Source organism: Carcharodon carcharias, chromosome 13, assembly GCF_017639515.1.
Source record: "Carcharodon carcharias isolate sCarCar2 chromosome 13, sCarCar2.pri, whole genome shotgun sequence".
Lineage (NCBI taxonomy): Eukaryota > Metazoa > Chordata > Chondrichthyes > Lamniformes > Lamnidae > Carcharodon > Carcharodon carcharias.
The window spans coordinates 17019824-17036827 of record NC_054479.1 but is presented as its reverse complement, the minus strand read 5'-3'; the positions used below and the strand labels follow the sequence as shown (position 1 = coordinate 17036827).

At 39.8% G+C, this 17004-nt stretch overlaps 1 protein-coding gene across 4 annotated transcripts in view; it reads right to left on the bottom strand.

Moving 5' to 3' along the window:
- ube3b (ubiquitin protein ligase E3B) overlaps positions 1 to 17004 on the bottom strand; it is a 58554-nt gene that overhangs the window by 34055 nt on the left and 7495 nt on the right. For all 4 annotated transcript variants that reach the window (XM_041202809.1, XM_041202808.1, XM_041202811.1 and 1 more), the window contains exons 4-13: positions 16294 to 16414; positions 15208 to 15267; positions 14410 to 14514; positions 13721 to 13817; positions 12586 to 12671; positions 11702 to 11784; positions 8551 to 8656; positions 7170 to 7290; positions 6317 to 6494; positions 4351 to 4514 (exon numbers count right to left, since the gene is read on the bottom strand). In XM_041202809.1, coding sequence (XP_041058743.1) covers positions 4351 to 4514; positions 6317 to 6494; positions 7170 to 7290; positions 8551 to 8656; positions 11702 to 11784; positions 12586 to 12671; positions 13721 to 13817; positions 14410 to 14514; positions 15208 to 15267; positions 16294 to 16414 — 1121 coding nt within the window. The remainder of the gene's footprint in view (positions 1 to 4350; positions 4515 to 6316; positions 6495 to 7169; positions 7291 to 8550; positions 8657 to 11701; positions 11785 to 12585; positions 12672 to 13720; positions 13818 to 14409; positions 14515 to 15207; positions 15268 to 16293; positions 16415 to 17004) is intronic.

Here is a 17004-nt window from a genome sequence, read left to right as displayed (position 1 = left end):
CCAAACCTGAAACAAGTAGAACTGTCATATTCTTTTACTTTACTTCGGTCTTCCTAACTTAAAGAATCCATGTAACATGTTAGCCAGTCTGCTCCACAAACAGTAGGCGGACACCCACTATCTAGAACTGCACAACTGAGCAAATCTGCAACCAGGATTCTTGTTGCTGAGCTGAAGCTTCTGATAACTAATTCGATTCCTTCTAGATTGGTCAGTATCGTTCTTCTCACCTTCCGTACCTTCCATGTCATTGTTGTCTCTCAAAACCCTGTTTTTCATTTTTAGGCAATTCAATGCAAAATGATGCTTGGAGTGAAATTTGAAGTACCTCTTAACCACTCTTTGGCTATTCCTGGGGTTCATCCTCCTGCCGTAATTGACCAACTCCCACCACCTATTATAGCTCCCAAAATGGTCTCTGTCCTCATACTTTTTGTTTGTAATTCTCCTTTCATACGGACCTTTGGGCCCTATATTCGAAAGGTCTTGAAATGCTGCTAGCATTGTATCCTCCATCATTGGTGTCCCTGCTGAAGAGCCCAGTTGTGCCATAAAAGCAGCCGGAAATGGATGCTTTCCTAGAATTTTTTTTTAAGGCTTCAGGCATTTCATCCAAAACCGTATCTCTCTCTTTGAATCTAACTCCAGTTAAAACCAACAGCCTATCCATGTTTAATATTCTAGCATAGTCCAATAATTTAAAGGCAAGTACAGATTTAGGAATTTCCAAGTGGGCTCACTGCAACTGTGTAAATAGTCGGTTTAACTCCATAATGTATTCTTCGATGGAAGATCCAATTTTAAAAATTTATCAAAGTCTGACCAAGCCTCATAGGCATTCAATAAGCCAGTCCGCATTCAATAAGTCATCGTTCATATAAATTTTATCCATGAATCTCAAGAGAACATCCGAACCTTCTTCACTGTTCAATTCCTGAGCATCTAGTTCCGAGAACACTGCAACTAACCTTGCTCCTAGCAGGAAGCGAAAGTGCCAGAGCCATCCCTTGCTTTCTTTTAGTTAGAGACGTAACCAGTGTCCATACAACAGCTATATTTTTCCATTGATCATAAGGTTCCGTTTCACAAAAACAGTGGTGGAAAATCATATCCTGCCACCCTATACCTGGTTTCAGTCATCTTTCTTCAGAAAGTCTCTAATTATAGTCCTCTCTCAAAAAATAACTCCAGCCTTCTGTCGGGAAGTAAATCTTAGTCTCCAATATTCACTTTCAGACAAACATTCTCTGCAACCAAATGCCAGGGGAATTCCTAAGCCTGGTTGTGAAGACGACTAGGATGCTTTAATAGAGATTGTGTATTGCTTGCTACAGAGCTTACTTCGCCACTCTAACATCCCCATCCCTGCTGCTGGCTGACTGTTCTTTATATACACTTCTGAATATAATTAACTAATGAAACCCTACACCTGTTCATCTTATTACTTTAAACTACTAGGTATTTAACATTCCTGACAGAACCTGTTAGATACTAACATCCTGAATAGCCAAGTGGTTATGGTACTGGGTTTGTAACCCTAAGATCAAGAGTTCAAATCTCACAATGGCAAACTATGAAACAATGTAACTTCATCTGAAACAGATGGAAACAGGTTTACTCAAAAAAGAGTATCAAGAGTTCAAATTTCACAATGGCAAACTATGAAACAATGTAATTTTAGCTTGGCTTAAATAGCCAAGTGGTTATGGTACTGGGTTTGTAACCCCAAGATCAAGAGTTCAAATCTCACAATGGCAAACTATGAAACAATGTAACTTCATCTGAAACAGATGGAAACAGGTTTACTCAAAAGAGTATCAAGAGTTCAAATCTCACAATGGCAAACTATGAAACAATGTAACTTCATCTGAAACAGATGGAAACAGGTTTACTCAAAAAAAAAAGAGTATCAAGAGTTCAAATCTCACAATGGCAAACTATGAAACAATGTAACTTCATCTGAATAGAAACAGATGGAATCAAGAGTTCAAATCTCACAATGGCAAACTATGAAACAATGTAACTTCATCTGAAACAGATGGAAACAGGTTTACTCAAAAGAGTATCAAGAGTTCAAATCTCACAATGGCAAAGCTATCAAGAGTTCAAATCTCACAAAGGCAAACTATGAAACTTTATCTGAAAAAAAAAGATGGAAATGTGTTTGCTTGGCCTAAATAGCCAAGTGGTTATGGCACTGGGTTTGTAACCCCAATATCTAAGAGTTCAAATCTCACAATGGCAAACTATGAAACAATGTAACTTCATCTGAAACAGATGGAAACAGGTTTGTACTCAAAAGAGTTACACCTAGTACAAAGTTTTGCTTGGCCTAAATAGCCAAGTGGTTATGGAACTGGGTTTGTAACCCCATGATCAAGAGTTCAAATCTCACAATGGCAAACTATGAAACAATGTAACTTCATCTGAAACAGATGGAAACAGGTTTACTCAAAAGAGTATCAAGAGTTCAAATCTCACAATGGCAAAGCTATCAAGAGTTCAAATCTCACAAAGGCAAACTATGAAACTTCATCTGAAAAAAAAAGATGGAAATGTGTTTGCTTGGCCTAAATAGCCAAGTGGTTATGGCACTGGGTTTGTAACCCCAATATCTAAGAGTTCAAATCTCACAATGGCAAACTATGAAACAATGTAACTTCATCTGAAACAGATGGAAACATGTTTGTACTTGAAAGAGTTACACCTAGTACAAAGTTTTGCTTGGCCTAAATAGCCAAGTGGTTATGGTACTGGGTTTGTAACCCCAAGATCAAGAGTTCAAATCTCACAATGGCAAACTATGCTTGGCCTAAATGGCCAAGTGGTTATGGTACTGGGTTTGTAACCCCAAGATCAAGAGTTCAAATCTCACAATGGCAAACTATGAAACAACGTAACTTCATCTGAAACAGATGGAAACAGGTTTACTCAAAAAGAGTATCAAGAGTTCAAATCTCACAATGGCAAACTATGAAACAATGTAACTTCATCTGAAACAGATGGAAACAGGTTTACTCAAAAGAGTATCAAGAGTTCAAATCTCACAATGGCAAACTATGGAACAATGTGACTTCATCTGAAACAGATGGAAACAGGTTTGTACTCGAAAGAGTATCAAACGTTCAAATCTCACGATGGCAAACTATGAATCAAGAGTTCAAATTTAAAAGATTTAAAAGATTATCAAGAGTTCAAATCTCACAATGGCAAACTATGAAACAATGTAATTTCATCTGAAACAGATGGAAATGTGTTTGTACTCGAAAGAGTTACATATATGGGGTGTTTTGTTGACCCCTTTAATCACATTTTGATTTAAAGTTTGTAAGTTTCCTTTAAACTTTGTTCTTGGTTTTACAGCTGACCTGAATTAGGGGCTGTGCCTGATTTATCCCAATTTTGTTGATTTGGTTTTCATTTAAAAGATTATCAAGAGTTCAGATCTCGCAATGGCAAACTATGAATCAAGAGTTCAAACCTCACAATGGCAAACTATGAAACAATGTAACTTCATCTGAAACAGATGGAAACAGGTTTGTACTCAAAAGAGTTACATTGTTAACTTCAGTTTCAACTAATTTCCCTTCCGTGCTCGGTGGGCACCGCGGAGACTGGGGTGTTTTGTTGACCCCTTTAATCACATTTTGATTTAAAGTTTGTAAGGTTCCTTTAAACTTTGTCCTTGGTTTTACAGCTGACCTGAATTAGGGGCTGTGCCTGATTTATCCCAATTTTGTTGATTTGGTTTTCATTTAAAAGATTATCAAGAGATCAAGCTGTGCCTGATTTATCCCAATTTTGTTGATTTGGTTTTCATTTAAAAGATTATCAAGAGATCAAGAGTTCAAATCTCACAATGGCAAACTATGAAACAATGTAACTTCATCTGAATAGATGTTTGTACTCGAAAGAGTTACAATGCACCAACAGAACGAGCACCAGAAGCAAAACCATCAAGAGTTCAAATCTCACAATGGCAAAACTATCAAGAGTTCAAATCTCACAATGGCAAACTATGAAACAATGTAACTTCATCTGAAACAGATGGAAACGGGTTTGTACTCGAAAGAGTTACTAACATTTAGTCAATGTCCATAAAGGCTGTTAAACAGCAATTAGCAGCAGGAACTACGAATACATCCCCTTCCCTTATAGTTCATGGGTGCTGAGGCCAGTTGTAGCACCTCAACTGAGGTCAGTCCGAAGACCAAAATGATCTGCATGGCTAGATGTGGCAACTGGACAATGCAGATATGCACTGAACTGTCAGGGGAATGAAGCTGGGGAGGTAAAGAGCCTTTACGTTAGTGCTTTTCATTAAGGATGCATACTAAAACAGGTACTTACTTTTGACATGAATGTTGTTTGAAGGACTGGAGTGTTGAGTATGTGTTATGTCTTGATTCTCAACCAGTTTCTTACTCAACACATCATGGAAAAGCATACGAATGACCCGGACACTCCACAAGTACTGCAACTGCTTGGTGACTAGAGGCATTGCTTCGTTCAACCTGAAAATAGGGACAATGAAGGAATCATTGGAGAAATTCTTTAGAATAAAGCTTCTTTAATGATGCATAGAGCAAACTATTAAATACTGCTTTTATTTTGTTGTCTTGAGTTTCAATACATACCTTACTTATTTGTGCTTTAATTTTCGTTATTGGGTGAAAACTGGATTTTAAAAAGCTCGGCTGATCAATGTGAAAAATTCCAACATTGAAGGACGGAACGTGTCCTGACGTTTAGCATTCAAGGCCAACTAGTATACCACAATCGGTATATCACAACTGGGGGAACAGACTTTCTGTTGACAACTCTTTCTGGGAAAAAAGCTCAGTATGAAGCCAATTTTATTATATCTATATAATATTCCTTTAGCCCAACTTCAGAAGTGCATCTCCTACTAAACCAGTGAGAGATTTTCCCTGTTAAACGTTACAATTGTCCTTCTGGCTTTCCCATGGCCAGAATTTTCCCATCGGCGAGAAGGGGGGGGCGGGGCCGGCTCGACGACGGGTAAAATGACACGTGGTGACATCAGGCGGAACTCCCGACATCATCCCGCCCCATTTAAGTTTTCAGGTAGGCGGGGGCTCAGCAAAATCAGCTGCGTGCCCGCCGACCTGTCAATGGCTGATTGAGGCCATTGACAGTCATTAAAGTAATTCATGGACCTGCCCGTCCAACCTTTAGGTTGGCGGGCAGGCCAGGAGCCCTGGCGAGCATTAGAAAAAGCATGAAGCCTCATCCACGGGCAGGATGAGGTTTCATGTAGGTTTTAAAAAATTTAATTAAAGTATTTTTAAAAGTTATGGACATGTCCCAACTCACAGCGTCACATGAGGGGACATGTCAGGGAATTTTTTTTTTCTATTTTTAATATATTTTAATGCACAGCTGATCTCCCTAAGGCAGCACTTTGCCTCAGGGAGATGAGTGCGCTCTTTCGTGCGCATGCGCAAAAGAGCACACTCTCAGCTCAGGGAATTGCCCCCCACCTGCACAGGGAGCGCATCGGGCTTCCGTGCGGATGTCATGCTGGGTGGGCCTTAATTGGTCCGCCCACGTTAAAACGACAGCGCGCCCCCGATCAGAGGCACGCCTCTGCACGTCCGCTCTTCAACTCCCACCCCCCACACCCAGATGGGGGGAAATTTCTGGCCCATGTGAAAGTACCAATTTGAGGACCATTTGTGCACTAGCACTTCCCACATCAACTGCACTTGTGGCATCACAGTTTAAGATGATGGAATTCAGTGCTCACACCCACAGTGATAAATATTGAGGTTTCCCTGAATGGATTTCACTTCAGACTCTTATAACCAGCAAGAAAGGAAGGTTTCATCCATCAACTCTAGGTTGGGTTTACAAACAAATTCTAAAGGTAAAAGGACAATGTCCTAACGCACTGGATTACTAAATTGTCAAAACGGAAGGTGAATTAACATTTCAAGGTGGTCAGAATAGCTACAATTTATTCACAATAAGCAGTTATTGATAAGGCTGGGCAAACTTTTTTTTGTATCTTTGGTCAAATGTTGATATTAAGGTAATAAACATGAGTGCTGGGGAATGGGACATTTTGCCATTACAGTATTTTGCACCCACTGTCAGCATCAAATCCTCCCAGGTCAGGCAAAGCACAGGTTAGATACAGCGCAAATGACATCACTAAATCACTGTTCCCATCAAAGACGTTGAGATGAACAGAGGTCAATAAGCAGACAGGAAAAACTAAAGTGAATGAACATAACACGTTACTTTAACAGACTTTATCGGATTAACTCAAATATCCACTGCTATCACATACCCATAATCAACAGTTTGGGAGAACCAACCAAGTACGGGGTGCCAGTGCGTCAGGTTGGACTTCTTCTGAGATACATATTTCTGGCAATACGAGAGCGTGGCAGTCAGCGCACTGACAAAGTGATTTGTCTCTTCCTCCAACACATTCTCAGACAGGTAGGCCAGATAAATTAGATTCCCTGTGTCAGTTGGATAGATATAATTTTGAAAAAAATCAAAGTTAAGAACAACCCGCCACTTTTATCAATATTCAGAGTCAATATTCTGTTCTGTAGTCCAAATAAGATGAACTTAAGGTCACTACCCCTCCCAATTTTCCCTTCACATTCCTCAATTGCATTCACTTATACTAGGCTATGGGTCGATAAGCAGCTTTGTAATACTTGGCCAAATTTCCCTTCATGGGTGAATCTAAACAGTGAGCATCAGTGAACCATTCAAAAAAGGGTGACATCATATGCAAGGTTAAACCAATATTCACATGCAGTTTTACTTTCTCCTTCAATGCTCCAGAAACGTCAAGATAAATTGTGTCATCCAACTTTAGCAAGATAAATTAACAGATCAGATAGGAAGATCAAATTTGGATCATTTTATCCACAACCTGCCTTGTAATCACTTCCAATTATCCTTTACATCACTCACAGGGTGCCCAAATGTCATGTTACTTCAGAACAAAGGAAACTGGGGTCCACTCAATAAGTAACCCAAAGGCTAATGGGAACCTGGCACGCACAGTGTTTTAAAAAAGCTGCTTATGCAATAGTGAAACAAATCAATAGTTTAACATTGACAAAATAAAAACAATGTTGCAAGCATAACCTTGAATAAGTCGATATTCCTAGAACACTCACCCTGCAGACAAAGCGTATGGCTTCCCTCCAAGCATACACAGATATCACCACATTGCTCGTCTCGACTTAAAAACAGGATGAATTTCCGTAGCAGCTCATGGGAATGGACCATAGCCATACACTGAATAGAAAGGGACAATTCATTCAGATCTGGTGAGAAGCTGAGAGGATCTCTCGTGGAAGGGTTGATGTGCCACAAGAGCACTTGATATGAGATAGTCATACTGCACCACATTCAGCTGAGTCAGCCTCAGAAACTGCTGTGATTACAGCAAAAAAAAGTGATCCCATTGAATTTAAATTCCCAGCTATTGTAAGATGTAATGCAAATGATTACTTGTTCATCATAAGGTAAAATACAAAGGAACTGAGTAGATCAGCAGTTAAAAGACATATGCTAGGGATAACTGCTCTCATAATGCAAAAATACCTACACTCAATGACATTTCTTCCTGCAAATGAAACAAATAGCCACAGTTTTTTGAAGCCAAACTTCCACTCATTCCAACAGAGGCGGAAAACATTTTCTAAAAAATGGTTATCAGGAGCAAAAAAGAGTTTTAAAAACATGTTCCAAACAAATCTCAGCATTTTAATGCCCAAAGCAATTCAAGAATACTAAAATACTTTGTAGCAGCTTCAGGTGTACTGAAAATATTTTCTAATCCTTCCTTTATTCAATGAATAGCCTGTTTCCTGAACCTGGTGATAACAATGATGCTTCTGCTTGTTTTACGTAGAATCAGTGTGCCTCTGGAGAGAGAAATTCAGCCTTCTCAGACTCCACCAAAAACAAATTACCCAATAATATGTAGATTGGAAGCTGCAGAGTCTTGGGATAATAATGCACTGTGTAGAAAAATTCAGCAATTTGCCAAAAATAAAAAACAGAAAACGCTAGAAACTCAAAACAGCATCATCAGCACCTGTAAAGAGAAACCACTCATATTCAGGTGCCAATCAACCCACTCTGCAGTTCTAGCACTTCTCTGTTTCCGTTTTTTTTAATATTAGCCAGGCAGTCTGAAGGGGGGGGCGGAGAATGGTGGATGGGGATGACAAAGACAAGAAACCATTTTAAAGCTGCTTCTGATGGGGAGGGGATAAGGAAAAGAGGAGGAACCATTTCTAAATGGCTGCCATTCTTTGTACCCCTTAGCGTCCAGTACAACAGTGAAATTGATAGAGGTTTGTTGAGAGTATGCTACCCTGTTCTCATGGAGAAATGCTGAAGAAGAAACGGGAAGTTGAAGGAAGTTTGTCAAATTTGGGGAGGAGGGAGAGTTGCAAACAAAAAGTATGCTTTAAAAAAAAGAGTGGAAAGATACCTATACAAATAGATATTAAGTTGCATGCAGTTTTCCTTGTGACACTTCTTTACCTCAGGTACTATCGTAGAGAGATGTGTCACCAGTGCTGGGACTGACATGATGTGCAGCAGAAAGGAACGGAGTAGGTTGTCTGAGAAATGGGCAGCAATCACTGGGCTGGAGAAAAGAATGTAAACTATTAGTGTGCCAAAAGAGCTAACAACTGGTGCTTTTTAAAAAAAGAAACGCATGCGAGTATGAATAGAACAAACTAATGGTATTGCACATGGAAAGCACAGCACAGAAACAGAAAATTTAGCACATCTAATCCCTGCTAATGTTATCCTCTACATGACTCTCCTCCAACGCCTTGTTATCTAATTCTATTGGCATAATCCTCCTATTCCTTTCTCCCTCATGTACGTCGTTTAACCAACTTACAAAAGATCTTATTTTTAACAACAACTTGAATTTATATAACGCCTTTAATAAAATGTCAAGGTACTTCACAGAGGCATTACAAAACAAAATGGACTGGATTTAATGGGGGCAACAGAGGTGTCACCCACTGGCTGGAGAGCTGGTGGAAGCCTCAGTCTCTTTTAGGGAAGGCCTGCAAAATGAACTGGACAAAGACCCGGGTGGGGAAGTCCCACCTGCCGAGAGCTGCAGGCCAATCAGGGGCCTCCAGCTCTGCTGAATGCCAGCACCACCGGGCAGGCGGTGGCTGCTGCCAGCAAAACACACACCCGAGACCTGGTATCATCACTGGATCACAGGCGAGTGATGGCAGCAGGTGGGCGGAGCGGTGGTTCTCCCTCCTTCCTGATGCCAGGTCCTTTGATAAGGCACTGAGTGCCTTTGAACAGGGGATCCCCCTGGGAGCCGGCAAGTGACCCCACACCAGTTTGCTTGCCGTGCTCTCGCATATTGAGCTCACAGGCTACTGGGGTAATTCCATTAATTGTCCACTCAAGGCCCTCAATTGGCAGCAGCGTGGGAAGGCCATTCATGGGCTTTTCCATTAATGACTTAATCGGGGTGGAGGTGCAAAGGCAGTGAGGTTCCCGCCTGCCACCAAACTCCATGGGGGAGGGCATTAAGTTCCCTCCAATATGACACCAAGGCACAGAAGGAGATATCAGGGCTGATGAATAAAAGCTTGCAAAGAGGTAGATTTTAAGGAGTTTCTTAAAGGAGAAAAGCAAGGTAGAGAGCGGGGGGTCTTAGGGAGGGAATTCCAGAGCTTAGGGCCTGGACAGCTCAAGGCACGGCCATTAAGGGCAGAGCTATTAAAATCAGGGATGCTCAAGAGGTCAGAATTAGAGAAGCACAGATATCTCAGACGGTTGTGGGGCTGGAAAAGATTGGAGATAGGGAGAGCCAGGTTCTGAAGGGATTTGAAAACAAGGATCCGAATTTTAAAATAGAGGCGTTGCTTAACCAGGAACCAGTATAGGTCAGTGAGCACAGCGTGAAGGTGAATGGGATTTTAACATTAAATTAAAGTGGTTACTTGATAGCTGGAAGCAGTCAGCCAGATGCAATAGACACATTATCCAGATAAAAAAATTCCCACAATCTAAAAGTGCACAGCTCTGTAAATAAAGTGACTTTGGTTACACAGACAAGCGATGGAAGTAGAATTTTCGTTATTGGTTTGAAAGTAAAAGACATTATTTTTGAAGGGCAGCCACGTTGTTATGTAGGTAAACAGGGCAGATTCTAGCATCTGCAGTATTTTGTTTAATAGAAATCAGCAACCAGTGAATCTAGTTTTGATGCTTTTTTTTTTGCAGGACAGTGGGAGAACTCATCCCCAAATAGTGCAGTGGGATCTTTTGTATCTACTGGAACAAGAGGACAGGTCCTCAATATCATTCAATAATCAGCCCACTGGGCAATGGCTGAGTGTCAGCTTAAAATATGTGCCCAAATATTAGCTCCAAAATTATTTGTTATCGGAAAGACGATTTAATATTGTTGTTTACAGAAAAATTTGGTGTTGTCCAGATAAATGCAATTTTTTTAGAAAATTGATTTCTGGGTTAGGGTTAGCTCTCTTTTAGACAAGAGAAAATAGCTGGAGTGTACCCGAACTGTAATAGTTACTTTGAGACCAGCAGCTCAGACACTATCCAGCAACTGCATTTGGATTTGACCTAAAACAATGTTACTTAAATTTCTTATGAACCCCCACAATCCAGAGCATTGGGCTGTAAAAGCTTAACTCAGCTGGTATGATTATTGACCAGGAGTCAAAGGATTGAGACCAAGCAACATTCTGGCACACAATCTCCAGGATTCAGACAGTGATGTCCTTCACATATTAAGCCAAAGCCCTGTCAGTATTTGAAGAACAGCAGGGATTTCTATGTCTTAACCAACGTTACTTCCTCAATCACCACCAAAAACAGATTTATGATCATTCATTTCATTACTATTTTTCAGTTTGTGCTGTGTGCAAGATAGTCACTGTATATGCCTGCAGTCATTCCATTTTGGATGTGATTCACCGTATGAAAATTGCTGTCCAGTGTTCCTAAGGTGTACGAAATGAGAGGGTTTTTTTTTCAAATGTCTTGCTCTAAGTTTACAATCAGAAGTGGTGTAATAATTTACATCAGAATGATGGGATTTGGGTTTACACCAGTGATTCCTTGAAAGGCGAACTCTCAATGATTTTTACTGGGAGCAGTTGCCAAATGCAGGGCAGGCATAGGAAGGTAAAGGAAAATAATAAATGTTAATATAACTCTTTACTTGCTAGATGGAAGATGAGTTAGCCCTGCCTCCTGGAAGCATTCCCTTGCTTTATTTTACTGGAGAACAAGAAAAGGTGAAGAAACAACAATCAATATTGATTTGTCCTGCATTCTAAAGCTGGGCAGGTCACAAATAGAGATCCAGAGGTACACCAAACTGCAGGTCTGCCTAAGGTCATAGGTAAAGAGGAGGTGGGCTGCAAATGGCCATCAACTGCATTATAGGTACCTATGACAATGGAAGAATATGTGCCAAACCTAGCATCTCTAAGAGGGACAGGTACAGTGGTTGATTAAGAATATGCTTTTGCATTGTTCATGTAGCCCATATGATAGATTATGATGCTTCATCTACAACGTTATTATTCTGTTACCACAGAAAGCTTAACTGGCATCTTTAAGGAGAGCTTAAGGCAAGATGCACCAGGAATGAAGTTTGACCCGGAAGTTCCCTTACCGTAATGCAAGGGTGAAAATGGCCGTTAAGGTGCCTTTGGACAAAGATGGTTTGGATCTTGCCAGTCCATTTGTTAACAAGATCTGGAGATAAAGAAACTTATTTTCCATCACCAATGAACAAAAACTGGATGCAAATAAAAATTCTGTATACTAAATCTTACCATCACATACAATGAAATCAGCTTTAACCCCTATGCATGCCTGAGCTAACTTCAGTCCAAGCTGCTGTATTATGATAAACTGTCAATTTTAGCTGGTTAAACACAAACAGCACATTGGTCTTTAAATATTGTCGCTAACAATCAGAGCCCATATTGTCTCATATTAGGGAAATGGTGTACCCCTGTGGTATAAGTGTGTATGCCATGCAGCAGCTTGCCAAGGCTCCTTTAACAAACCTACAATCTCTACTACAAAGACTGGAGATGCATAGCCATCCACCTGCGTGTTCCTCTTCAAGTTGCACAACATCCTGACTTTGGAAATCTCTCATTATGCCAGCATCACTGGGTCAAAATCCTGAAACTCCCTTCTTAATAGCACTGTAGATGTACCTGCAGGCTGCAGCAGTTCAAGAGGGCAGCTCATCACCACCTTCTCAAAAACAATTAGGGATGGGGAATAAATGCTGGGCTTGCCTGCAACGCCCACATCCCATGAGCAAAAAAAAAGTTGGTTAACTCCACCGTGAGGATTTCTCAGTCATTTTGTTTGGGGGCCCTCTAACCTGATGACGGGGTTTTCATTCCTATCAGACATCCAGCTAACAAGATATACAAAAAAGCTCAATCCCAACTCAAATGTTCACTGAAAGTAACTACCACAATAGGCTGATTTTTAAACACTAGATTTACTGAATTTAAACAGCAATTTTGAACAAACCTGGAGCACAGTGTAATATCCCTTTTGATTGAGATGTCCCATGATGTTGGCACAGATGTGATTCATGGCAGGCCTCAGAACTTCTCCTGTCATCAAGAAAAATCAATGCTGTTGGCAACGTGAGATGAACAAGTTCACTGAATCTCTATACTGCTCTGAAATGTGGCAGTTAACAACATTTCCAGATGTTAAAGATTACTATTTCCTAGATGTCGTCCATGTACATAAATTGAAAAATTGAATTTGTTTAGATATAAAATTAATCAGTGAATTTACTGCACTCAGCAGGATGTTCCGTCTCAACTCTATTTGTGCTGAATTAGCTGAAGTGGCGGTCGGAACTATAAAATGTCTGCCCGATGCTTTGGAATAGAGGACCAGAGGTGAAAAATCAGTCAGGGTTCTCACTTTTGAACTCTCTCTCGGAGCCTCTGTTGGAAATGCATGTGTGGCCATCAGATGAGGATAGTATTGGACTCAGCTTCGAAGCCCCTGCAATTGAAAAGCCTGCTGACACTCCCCTTCAAAGAATTAGCCACTTCAATAAGACACCAAAGGATATCCGACATATAAAAAACTTTACTGCAGCACACGCCAGTTGTTTCAGGAGAGTGGGGGGGAGGAAGAAAATTAAATGACATCAAAAAATGTTTAGGTGGGATCATGGGAATATTTTCCATTCATAGTTATAATGATTCTCATTACGTCAAACTGAAATAGATGATGTGATACCAATCTGCTCTTTACCCTGCTTTTATAATAGGTGGAAACTTAATTTGCGATTTCTACACAGTTAAGTTCTTGATTTCATTTATGTTAATAGGGGAGAACATTTAGTGAAATACAAGCAATTCCTCAGCGAAGACAGAGGAAGAAGAAAAAAAATGAACGTCTGATCACTTGGACTGTTGAATTACACAGGGACACAGGCAAACGTTTGGAAGCCAGATATGTGTTCAGATGCACAGAAAGAGGAAGGAGAGAAATACCAAATCTACAGAAAGAAAAAAAAAGGTGTAAACTAATTGCCTGCACCTCAAAAGTCCAAAGCAAAGAATACAGCAGAATAAAAATTTCTAGTTATTAGTGAATTAATGCAGGAATAGACACCATAGAGGTTGTTTTTGCCACTGACCTTTCCCTCTCAGTATTTTCCATGTTGAGGTGTCTGTGAATGTGACCAGCATGGTGAGATACAATGTGATGAACTTACAGTCCTGCAGAATATCAGGCTGCAAGAAAAAAACTTCAAATATTTCCATCTGTTATATAAATCCTTACCTTAAATAAGCAACATGACTTTGAGCCACCCCATATTCTACCAAATTCCAGGAAGCAGCTCCTCTGCTGCATTCATAAAAAGTTAATACGAATTTTAATTTAGCTGACATTTTAATTTATTTTAGTTGTAAAATAACTGCATAACAGAATTAGCGTATCACACACCAGTGACTTAACTGCAAATTTTTTCCTGAACCTAGGTTAGTAATGTGAAGTTCAGTGAGAACATGAGTGGCATTTCAATGACAGGAACATCTGGTTCAGTTCAGAGAAATCCCCATAAAAAGAAAAAGTTGGAAAATTGCCCTTACTAAATACTCTGGTCAACTGAAATCCTATGGGTTACACTTAGGCAGTAACTATATTTTGAAAGAGCAACTAATTTCTTTTTTTTTCTTTTTTTGGCTGACACACACAAGATGGGCTGAAATGCCCCAGTCTGCGCCATAACTTTTCTATGATCCTAAAGGGTAATTTAGCAGTTTTGACTGCAGACCCCTCCTCTCCACACACAGTTGGAACTTTACAAAGGTTTCAATTTACCTTAAGTAGCTTCAGAAACTCACAGCAAAGCCAGAGTAGGTCTTTAACTTGTTTGATCCATGACAGGGTGAGATCTTTGGAAAGTGCCATTGACACATAGCAGACCTGTGAATAGCCATTAATTTTAAAAAAATATATATCTTAAATGGCAACAAAAATCAAATTAGTAATCCTGTTCCAAAATAGAAAAACACATGCTGATGGGAGAACAACATGAGCCCATCACACTTTTAGATATGAACCAGCGTATTAAAAATCATAAAAATGCACAAGTTATCTGCACAGTACAGATCTTGCTCAACATTCATGTCAATGAAATTACAGTAAAGTGCAACGGTGATTATATTAAATTTTCATGCGTTTACTCGGCCTGTGAAAACATTTAGTGATACAAATACAGATTTTGCCCTTCCCGAATTGTAATATGCCTGGTGAGAGTATTTATGCTGTGTAGCACTGGAGTGAAGTAGAGATGGATGACAGACCTGTCATTAGCACAGGTAGGAGCAATCAAGTTTATTTTTCCCTGTAGTTTACTAATACAGTATGGTAAATAAATTGAGACAACTGATGACAAAGGCCACTGGTTCTCAGTTTTCATGGACAAGTTGATGGCATTACAGAATAAAATCCCCAAAACACCATGGAATGTCATGTGACTAGGAATTGAATGTTACCTTGCTTATCTATATGGTTGAATTCCACTTTGGGCAGAACATTTATCAACTAAACCATTACAGGTGCATAGAAATGGGAAATATATAACACATTTGAAATCCAATACGATTACATACAAACCTTGGGCTCATTCTCCACTTCCATGCTATTAAGGATACAGCGGCACAGCTTCTGAAGTCTCTGGAAAGATATAACAACTCATTAATTAATGAACCTATGCAGATCTAGAGAGGAGGGATAGGATTTGCACACAATTTTGAGCCTTGATGGACAAACTGCATTTCCAATTTCCACAACTGAAATTATTGATCTCCTATCCAGTGCTTTGGAATGCCTATGCCACAGTTTTGGCAAAATCTCTACTCAGTTTCTAATGGCTTGTTGGCACAAGATGTCAAACAGAAGTTAGTTTTGATACTCACTGAATATTGTAAAGGAGGCATTCTCTCAATCTTAACAACAGCAAGTTAACTTATGGCATTGACAACTGTGGGATGTGGTCACAAGCCTGTCCTCTTAACTTGGTGATGGTGAAGGATGGCCTGGCCAGGACCAAGAATTCAGCAACTAGGGGAACAATGGAGTCAAATTTGCTGATTATCAATTCATACAGCACCAACATGCTGGCCTAGCGGAACTCTACACTGCTTATGAATTATACATATGTGACCTCATGATGCATTAGTTCCCAGAGATGCAAGTTTTATGAGAATTTTGCACTTGTGGGATGTTGATTCTGGAGAATGGAAAAATTTCAGATACTTGGTGTCAGCAGCAAGGATGGTCTGACTGGTTGCAACTTAAATAGAAGGGCAAAATTCTTTCTTCTCTGCCCTACCTTCAATCACAAAACTGCATTTCCTACAGCACCACTGTGATGCTTTTCATATTCCCCACACCAGCCATCCTTTGTCCTTGGAGTGATATTGTCAATCTGGTTTAAACATGGGTCTGAGAGTCCTTTGCTTCACTTTTACCACTCCTTATGGTAACTTTAAATGAAATACTAGAAATGGATGGTGGATTACACATGAATTCAAGAAATCTGACCGCCCACCACCCCAACAACTAGATTAATTTACAACTTTAATTACTTACTCCAGTCAATGTAAATTTTCTAAAAGAATCAACATCAAAGTATCATAAACTGGTGAATTTTCCCTCCCCACTCAAGGCCACAGAATTAACCCCAGCCTGCACACTTACCTCTTTATCTTCTTTCATGTGATACACAAAGAGTAACTTTCTTGTGATTTTAAATATAGCAAGTGCGCTTCTTTTTGATGAATTTGCTTCATTGATGTCAAAAAAATCATCAACTTCCATCCTATAATAAATGCAAAATCACCTAATTAATCAATCAAGTGTACTCTTTATGAAAATGGCAAAGTGGCTCTCAAAAAGATGACACCTAGGGGCTTTGTTTTAAGAAGCCTAGGTGAAGGGTCAAGGCCTATAGAGCTAACCATTGACGAGGTTCGAGATGGAATAAAAAAGGAGAAATGATGAATTATCTAAATACAAGATGATGATTAAATTAAAAAAGGGAAAATATTAAAAGAGCATGGCAATGAGTTTAAGACACTGAAAAATCCTTGTGTGACTAAGCAGCATCTACGAAAGATGGTCGTGCTACGATTCCACATGATCCTTGAAGACCTATCATTCAAGATATCCAGGTTGAGAGGCAGACATAACCACAGGGTCCCCTTCAAAAGCTTACTGTTTTACTGTCCATTTCCCCTGATGATTTTCATATTTTTAGTCCAAGCAGCATGGGAACAACAACATAGCCAAGCTAAACACTGTTTTTACTCAACGCCCACACATACACTCATCAGCAAGGATTACTTGTTAGTAGATTGGGAACCATGCCCAATTCTCTCAGCCCCGTGGTACCAGTGGGGCTAATAATAG